The following is a 9,944-nucleotide window of genomic DNA, read 5'->3' as shown; positions in this document are numbered from 1 at the left end:
TCTAAGGGTAGTGTTGGTGGGGGGGGGGGGGGAGCATTGTACTAAAAACCATGCGATTTTACCATAAGTATGATTTCTAAACAAAATACCTGGCGCTTTGCCATATTTAGTATTTAAATCGAAAGCGACTTGTGGAACGAGCAGTATGTTTTTAATAAAGCCATCGTAGATTTTTATGGCATCTTTACACGTTGATGGCTGCGTGCACTTTCAAATTTAAATTTTTATTTAAAAGAGAGAGAGAGAGAGAGAGATAGAGAGAGAGAGAGAGAGAGAGAGAAAAACTACGAAATTTATCAGTTATATATTTTCATAAATTTTCATTTACAGTGAAATTGCAAATGTTCTACAAGTACACGACGTATAGCGAACAATATTAACGTACATTGCAATCGTATTATTACAATTTTTATTACGTTCGATTGTTAATAACATCTTGTTCTACGTGATAAATAACAATTACGACACTGATAAACAACACGATGAAAGTAAACAATTGGAAATAAATTGCAAATCCTTTAACGCGCGTGAAAGTCGATCGATTGATTTTCTATCGCATACATTCGGTTTGGTTGTTGTCAAGTAATTAAATAAACATCATCGAGCCTGTGAACCAACCCGTTCTCTCTCTCTCTCTCTCTCTCTCTCGCTTTAAAGGCGAATAAAAACTGCAGATAAAGCATCGGCGTCATCTAATTCTCGTCTACTGGCTCATCCATAATGCGCGATTGCACAGTGCACAATGCACTTTCGACGCGGGTCGCCACTCCGATGACAGAGACGGACGAATCACTTCCGGGCATCGGTATCGGCTGGTAAACATCACGATGGCTTGCTCGAACGGTATTTGGCATCAGTGTTACACTGTGGCTCGGCAATAAACCAACTGCTCGTTAGGTGGGGGAGAAACGGCGCGTGCTCCATGCGCGCAAAGCACAGCTGCTCCTGTTTACTGACAAATGCGCGTCAAGGAAACGTAGCGTACACATTATATGCCAAAGCCACCGCTATTTCGCGTACTTTGCGTAATTCCTCGTAAGCAATGAAACGCAGCGTATAAGGTAGAAGAACGAGGACGAAGACGCGGACGTGGACGTGGACCTGGACCTGGATCCGTACGTAAACGTGGACGTGGACGTGGACGTGGACGACGAGGACGAGGACGAGGACGACGACGACGACGACAACGACAACGACGACAACAACGACAACGACAACGACAACGACAACGACAACGACAACGACTACGACTACGACTACGACGACGACGACGACGACGACGAAGACGAAGACGAGGACAAAGACAAGGACGACAGCTAACCGAGAGAAGAGCAGAACAATAGAACAACACACGAGTAAAGTGAAATCACAAAACAAAGATATCCGTTTACTTTTGGATAATGCATTAGTGTAGTCTTTTAAATTTTCGCCATGGGAAATCTCAAATGTGACGCGATAAATGTGTAAAAGCTTACGTCCCGTAATGCGACACTAAATACAAATAATCTACGGATGCGTTGCTTCCACCTTCTTTTTTTCTCATACAACGCTTTTTCGAGCTGATTGGCTTTACGCAAGAACGAGTCCAAGGTAAGCTAACTACGCGCAACATATATCTATATATATATATAGACCCTTAACGAGAAATTAACCCTAATTTGAGAAACTCGGATGAATGTAGTAATCTATTTTTTCTCCTTATTTCTTTCTTCTCTTGTTTTTATTTCTTTGTTTGTTTGTTTTTTGTTCGTAAGAAACCTTATGCCTCTTCTTGTTACACAATGCAATACAATGTTTCGTAAATATTCGTAATTTTAGGGTTAGTTACGTAAATAATATCCACTGCTCTATATGCGCCCGTACGTAAATTTCAGCTTCAAGAGCGAATATTTTATTTAGCTCGTTTTCTCTTTGTTTTGCTTTTTATTTTTAATTATTCTATGATATATTTTTAGTGCTGATTTAGTTGCTTTCTTCCATCTCTTGGCAGGACTTTTCAATGAAGTGGAAATGGATTAGAGTTGTAGTAATGGAGAGGGCTCGTAATGCAAGACCCGAAGCGAAGTTTATCCTTTAAAACCGAATGACTGAATGTGATCTTACAGAATTCACAACAATGCATTATACCTCAACAAGTGATACACTAATTTGAGGTTAGGTAAGAGACAATGAATCAAAGTTTATATTTGTGATGCTTGCCCTTGTACTTTCATTAAAAAAAAAAAAAAAAAAAAAAAATTTCACATCGATGTTGACATACATTTTTGTTTTACAAGCATTTTTAGTTTGCAATTATGGCGCATTTAATGCGTCGTTTAAATAGTAAATATTCTCATTGTAACTCTTCATTTTTTTCATACTTGTTATGATATAACAAAGTATATTAAATTTGCTGTCAAAACTACTAATAATGCTTTATCAGAATTCAGCTATCATAGGTGATTGTTTGATGAAGTTTTATATAATAAAAATAAATAACGTATTTTTAATAATTATAGAATAATTTTCGTTTAATAATAATGATCTATTAGAATATTTATTCTATTAATTCAAGCTATATTTAATAAATATTCTATATTCTATTTTATATATTTATTTTTTAAATTAATTAATTTGTACATAATTTGTATTCTGTATATTAATTGATTTCAATACAATACAACTAAGTGGATAATATGAATTTATTTATTTTTAATAATATCATTAATTATAACATAGTAAATATAATAAAATTAATGTAATTAACGTGTCCTTATGCTATATGCAACATATTATTTTTAAAAGTATTGCAAGAATATATAAAATAACACTAGTTCCTACTGACAAGTTGAAGAGCTACTATACAATAATACAAGTAACGTTGAGTAGCCGAGCATTGCATAAAACTAATTAATAATTTAAATTATATTCAATAAGTGCAATGACATTCTTATCTGATTCATAATTCAGAAAACGATGAATAATTACTCAGTTAAATTTGATTTTTCAACTCTTTTATGTTTTTTTTTTTTTTTTTTTTTTTTTTTTTTTTTTTTTTTTTTTTTAAATTAATTAATAGAAATATATTGCAAATATTTGTACAAATATACGAAAAATCTTTCTACAAATGTGGAATCATAAATAAATATGTATGTAATCAAATGAAAATAAGTAATAAGAAAGAATGTTATTTTTGTATACTTCTATTTAATTGGCAATATTTAAAAATTATAAATAGCGAACGTGCTGCACGAATTTTCACCTTATTCGAACATATATTTATTTATTTTTAATTTAAAAAATTCACATAAAAAAGTGACAGTCATTATCATATAGAATGGATATTTTCTGTTAAGTTAACTCGATGCTTAATCAGTTACATTTGAATATCCTATGAGAATGTTAAATAAATAAATTACTAGATATATTACTAGAATTACTAGAATATATTTAGAATAGATTATTTAGATTTTAATATAGATCTAAATATTTAGAATATTTGGTTAATTTAGAACTAGAAATAGAATAGATTAAGTTGTTTACATAAATATTACTACTATGAGACTATGCATTTATGCAAAATCTTATAAAATTGAAAATCCAATATTAATTAAAAATAATATCTAGTTAGTACTGAATTTCAATTATAACGATTTTCGTTTAAATAAATTATTAATTTTATGGAAACAAGCTGTATGAAAGTATAATCTACAATTAAATTCATTTTTTTTTTTTTATTTTAAAAATAATTATTTTCAATTATTGCAATTATAAATAGTTTGACTATGATTTTTAAAAAGAAATATTTTTTAAACTGTTGAAATGTATTTTTATACTGTAATATTTTTACACGAGATAAAACATTATTCTTCGCATAATATCTATGTATTATACTTTTGAAATGACATTTTACAATGACATTTTACATTGAATCGGTGTAAAGGAATCATTTGTAGGTGCGTGTATTTTCTCATGAGCCATTCGCTAAATGAAATTCATATTCACGTAAAATTATTATTTATGTAAAATACTAATATAACGCTAAATTTACAGTCTTATCAAACGTGACAATAATATTCATTTAATGTCCGTAAAATAGAATTTATATGGCGCATAAATAGTTTATGCTTTAAAAGAAGAGGTAGAGGAAAGTCCACGATAACAATATATTGCAATTTCAGAAGTTATCATGAACGCGAGAACGCAACTATTTGAGCTGAGTATGGAGGGCCGGCAAGTAGATGAGGCGGTGGCCAGCATCTTTCATAGCGTCCTCTTCCACCGGAGCCTTGGTAAGTTCAAGTACAAAGAGGAAGGCACTTACTCGGTTGGTACGGTGGGCTACCAAGACGTAGACTGCGACTTCATCGACTTCACCTACGTGTGCTGTTCATCGATTCTCTTAGATCAGACTCTTAAACGTGAAATCTCCGGTTTCTCAGAGGCTTTACGTTCAACTGGGAGCCCAGGCTCAGGTCAAATATCCTTGGAGTTTTTTCAAAAGAAAAAGAATCGATGGCCTTTTCCACCAGAGTGCATTCCTTGGGAGGTGTGGACCGTCAGGCTCGAATTGATTAAATTAGCCACGGAACACGAAAGACAGATCTGTCGCGAGAAAGTCGGCGACTTATTAACGGATAAAATTTTGTATATAACTGAGGTGATGAATCGACACGACTATTTACCGAAGATGCCAAATCAAGCTGAGCTTGATCTCATCTTCGATACCTCGTATCCAGATATACAGCCCTATTTATTCAAGCTCTCGTTCACAACCTCTGGACCATCCAGTACCACTATGGGGAATACCATGAAAAAACTGATCAAGGAAACTTTGTCAATGTAGTTGTGATGTATAGTTGAAGGATACGTTGTTATTTAGTTTTGATTTCTTAATTCATTTTGTTTTCGAGCGTATACCATTCTTGTTTTATAATGCTGATTGTATATTATTTCTAATATGCTTAAATAGTTGTTATTAATTGAGAGAAATAATTCTATGATATTTTTGTGTTTAATTTTTCAAAATTTAATGTCTATTGAAATGATTAATTGGTTCATAAAATTTACGTGTACTATAACAGTGACTTTTATTGCATAAATTACGCATAGACGTATTTATATACAATAATTAATTTGGGAATATAATGTTTATAATATATGATAGCCGAAGAGTAGATTATGTTAAGGAGTAATGATTGATTTCAATTTGAACATTTGAAGATTCTAGAAAATATGTGCTCAGTAATCCTCCAAAAGTCTATTAAGGCGGCGTCGAATCTAAACTACCGACAAAGCAATGTTACATAAAAATGTATTTATTTATTTTTTAAATACATTATTTCAGTTTGCTAAAGTATGATATTTCTAAATGACATATTGACTGTGTAATATTAGAAAAGAAATCTCTTCCTGTAAATAATGTTTCATTTTTGTACAAAAAGTTAGTAAATTTGAAAAATTATAAAATAACTGATTAAGAAAAATTATTAGCATTGAAAAATTAAAAAGATTTTCCCATCTTTAAAAAAAATTGTGATATAAGCGCGTTTTTCATTAATAATACTAGAGCTAGATATCAAATTACTTTAATAATCTAAAATTTATCCTTAGTAATTTTAAAGAGCAGTTTTTTATCCAGCAGCTATGTTCTTTGCAGAAACTTGTTTATAACTTGTATAGTACAAATGCTTAAATTAAGTTATCCTGTATCTACAAAATAAAGAATAAATACAATTGCTGATCAATCTAATTATAAATTGATAGAGAAGAAAATAATGTATACTTGCATGGTGATTGATTCTTGAAAATTCTTCAAGATATAATAGTAAACAGATATGTGTAATACTAAAAATAAACAAACAAAAATTTACGCACGCTTAAGGCATCATTGATAAATGATAAGTAATCTATCACGGTTTAATATATAATTACAATCTTTCATTGCTAGGATGGGCGAGTGGTGTACGAAGTAAGTACCCCAGCCTATGAAAGTGACACCACTAGTGATACGACGCTTTATCGCTTTTTTCCAAAATTCAACAGGTCTATACTTCAAACTCCAGTACATTACTTTTTCACGCAGGAGTTCAATAGGCAAAATAAACGACAACTGTCGCATGCATATTTGTTATGGGCTCTTACGCGAATTGCCATTTATATTATAACTAATTAGAAGATTAGAAAATTTGTATCGTTGACTAGTGCTGGAGTACTTACTCTACAAATTTATTCAATTATATAGTTCAATACTTATTTGTTGTAAAATGCGAAAATTTTATGAATTTAGAGATAAGTTTTTAGGGACAGCTAAAGAATTTTCTATGTTCCACATATTAAATAATTCTTAACCAAGGTTAATAGTCTAAGCATCAGGACGTATAAATCTTACACAATTAACAATAGTTTGCTGTTTTCCGATTATTTTATTATTATTTTTTTGTAGATAACTTTGTGCCTTGTGGCGATTTTAGAAACCCTTCCTCGCATTGACGTAGAAATGAATGGCCAAATTTAACTAATGAGGAGTGGTTCATTGCTTTGTAACTACACGTTTAACAAATTAGCATGTAGAGTTATGTAGCTTAATTAAGCCTTAAAGTCAAATAAATATAGTTAATACTTAAATTTACTTAGATTAATTTTCGTTATAAACTATTTGATAATTTGTGTAATAGATCTATCGGAAATGATAGGAAAATTATCCAGACAATTTTTGCTGAATTTAATATAAAGTGAATTACTGTGATCAAGACTTCATTAGATACACGCAGACGCCCGCGTGCGCGCACACGCGTAGAGTAAAACCATAGGCCACATTGAATTGCGATATATTCAAGCCATTCTCGTTGCTGCGGTTATAAGTACTTTAATTTTATCATATCATAATAAATTGGTCATAGGTATATATCCAAATAGTATATTACATTTGCTATGGATTTAAGAGTAATTATTGCAACCGAGGCCCAATGTATACATTTTATTTCACGTAAAGTACATGAGATCTATTTATTATTACTACCAAATACTATACGACCACATATTGGATGTGAGTCGCATAGTTACGACCGAAGCAGTCGATATTTCCTAACTTTTGACAAGTACTGTACAGGTAATCTGTATAAAACAGTCTCTCTTTTCTTAATTTAACCCGAGTTTTATGCTTACAAAACACGCCAAATAAATCATTAAAATCCATGAAGTCTTAATAACATAATATGAGATTAACATTTCATGATTAGGCTTAATTAAGATATAATTCAATGACATGCATATGTGTAGCTAAATCGTAAAGTTATAAGTAATTTAATGTTTTAACATGATTAAATTACTTTTACTTTTAATATCATAAAAATTTATTCTACTTTAAGATAAAAATTAAATATGTAATTGCTATTTTTGTATTTGAAAGTTAAAAGTGAAAGATTTTGTATAACTAGTATACAAATGAATTGATATTATAAATTGATACTATAAAGTAATTTAATTAGTTCGCGCTGTAAATGTCTAATTTATAAAATATTAATATGAATTATAATTGTAAAAACAATATTATGATAATAAAAATTGACATTTATACGTAAAAAGTGATTATTAAAACAAAATCGAGTGGTTAAATTCGTATTAACTATATATATATATATATATATATATATATAACTTGAAATTCATATAATTTTTATCAAAATATTGTTTTTAATGAATCTAATTACAATTTATAAGTGATTCTTAATTAAGTATTCTTCATTAGTTAAATCAAGCAAATTTTCTATGTATATGAATTATTTAAAACGATGCATATAGTGATATACTTGATAAGGAATCAATCGAATAGATTCTTTGTTACATTTTACTATGAAAATATTGACCATTAGTATGAATGTGACACATATTTGTAAAGTATATCAAATAAATATAATGTAATATAGAAAAAAACATTTCTTCAATCCGATGAAAAAGATTGAATATAGAAATTGATAGTAAATCTTACAAATACAAATATATATATATGTGCGATGAGCGAAATGAAGAAAAAAAAAATACAAATGTCCTTTACGGTTAAGGAATCTCGGCGAAAATTTTGAAAGAGCCGCTTATAAATAAATATTAATAAGACACCGAGTGAGGATACCATAAATGTACATTAAGTTAAGAATCATGAATCTACGAACAGATAAATGATTCTATTATTAATATACTGCTGTATTTTATAATAAAAAAAAAAAAAATAATAATAATAAAAAAAAATAATAAAACAGAGAGGGTGAGGTGGTTCTTATAAACATGAATGTAATGCAAATGTTACTGTTAATGAATTAACAATTTTCGTTTGTGTGGGATTTTGATGTTTTGCTTGCAGCTACTCTTAGATAATTTTTTATAGTAAATTTTTTTATAATTTATGTATATATATATTTGTTTGTCGAAAAATATAATGTTTAGAAATTAAAATTTTTCTACTTAGGCATTAACGACTCTCAAGACATAATTAATTTTTAATGTTATAAAATATCTAAATTTTGCTTAGTATAATCATAGAAATATAGATATTCTTGTTTGAAATTAATCCAGCCTTTTATAATAGTTGCAATCGTATTTTTTGTTTAATTTATAGTTTATTAGATTATTTGTCTATGAATCTGTTTTCATTTTTTACAATTTTTAATTCAATAAAATTTGATATTTAACAAATATCACATAAAAATAACATAGTTATCTAATTATTTTTTCCATTACCCGTTACTAAAAAATTTTCCTATTTTTTTGTAATTTTGAGAATTCTTTCTTCAGTGTATACAATTTAAATCTCAAATTCATACCCTACGATTTTTTTTTATTTAAATGACAAAAGAAATGCTATTTTTTTAATTTATTTATTTTGCTTGAAATAGTGTTCAAATAATTAATATTAGGTAAGAAATTCAAATGATTAGTACATAACTTTTATATTTATTATAATATATAAATATTATTTATATTATATATTTTAAACACATTATAATCAACAGATTTTAAAATAAACTCTAAATATCAAGTGAAAAATTTTGTATATTTATATATTATCAATATATATCTTATGTGCGAATTACATTTCCATCGCAGCTATCTTTAATTAGTTTTAACGATTTTTCAATGTCTTAAATTTTTTATATTACTATTGCCGAACCAATGTTATTCTTTATTAATTTACTTTTTATTATGATTATTTAAATAATGTCTATAATATATAATATTCGATATTTCCTAAAGAAATTCTGCATCATAATAAATAGTCTTTATAATCCCCAAATTATTTATGATATTAAATTAGTGATTATGTACCTTTGAAAAGAATATCTTACATAAAAAAAATAATCTTAATGATTATCCTTTTAAGTATTACTCAAGGAAAATAGGTCTATTCTTTAGAAACTTTTATATAATTCAGGTTTATTATTATTGATTAAGTTTCATGTAACATTTTAATTAATCACTACATGTAATGATTTATTGCAACGTATATTTAATATATTAGTTATACATTTTTGATAAAACATAGTGTAATACTTTCAAGTGTAAATATATATTTAAATTTGAACGCGAGAATGTATGACAAATTCTATATAAATTTATTATATATTATTAAATAATGGAAGTAGTTTGCCTAATATAGAATTTTTTTTTTATATATTGATAAAACTGACATTATTTTAAATTTTAAATAATCCTTTTAATTTTTAAATTGTACAAAAATAATACTGAAATTATCTGCAAATTTTTTAAAAAAGATGTTTTATTTTTGCGTGGTATTTTCACATCTGCATCATGTAAAAATTGTTAATTTAAAATACTGAAAATGTTTAGTGTTCATTTTTAATTAATGAAATCTATTAATAAAATAAATTATCAAATCTTAATTAATAAAACAAATAAGAATTATATTGATATTATGTTATTTCTCTTTACAGAGATTCATCGTTTTACTT

General features: G+C 28.0%; 1 protein-coding gene across 4 annotated transcripts; it reads left to right on the top strand.

Moving 5' to 3' along the window:
* The first annotated feature begins 1,272 nt into the window (after window positions 1-1,272).
* Atg101 (autophagy-related protein 101) lies at window positions 1,273-4,991 on the top strand. 4 transcript variants are annotated; one of them, XM_011506631.1, is made up of 4 exons: window positions 1,273-1,590; window positions 1,991-2,158; window positions 4,161-4,271; window positions 4,422-4,988. In XM_011506631.1, exons 3-4 carry the CDS (start codon window positions 4,169-4,171, stop codon window positions 4,823-4,825), a joined length of 507 nt encoding a protein of 168 aa, XP_011504933.1. In that variant the 5' UTR covers window positions 1,273-1,590; window positions 1,991-2,158; window positions 4,161-4,168; the 3' UTR covers window positions 4,826-4,988. The 4 variants fall into 4 exon arrangements, with proteins under 4 accessions (XP_011504933.1, XP_011504932.1, XP_011504929.1 ...); XM_011506630.1 differs by having other exon boundaries at window positions 1,991-2,153; window positions 4,161-4,991; XM_011506627.1 differs by having other exon boundaries at window positions 4,161-4,989.
* The last annotated feature ends 4,953 nt before the right edge of the window (window positions 4,992-9,944 follow it).

Source organism: Ceratosolen solmsi, unplaced genomic scaffold (genome assembly GCF_000503995.2).
Source record: "Ceratosolen solmsi marchali unplaced genomic scaffold, CerSol_1.0 scaffold6, whole genome shotgun sequence".
Classification (NCBI taxonomy): Eukaryota; Metazoa; Arthropoda; class Insecta; order Hymenoptera; family Agaonidae; genus Ceratosolen; species Ceratosolen solmsi.
The sequence above is the reverse complement of the archived record's forward strand: the minus strand, read 5'-3'. Positions and strand labels throughout refer to the sequence as shown.

Excerpts from the sequence above, each read along its gene's own strand:
- Atg101 (XM_011506630.1), top strand. The coding sequence starts at position 4,169 with ATGAACGCGAGAACGCAACTATTTGAGCTGAGTATGGAGGGCCGGCAA.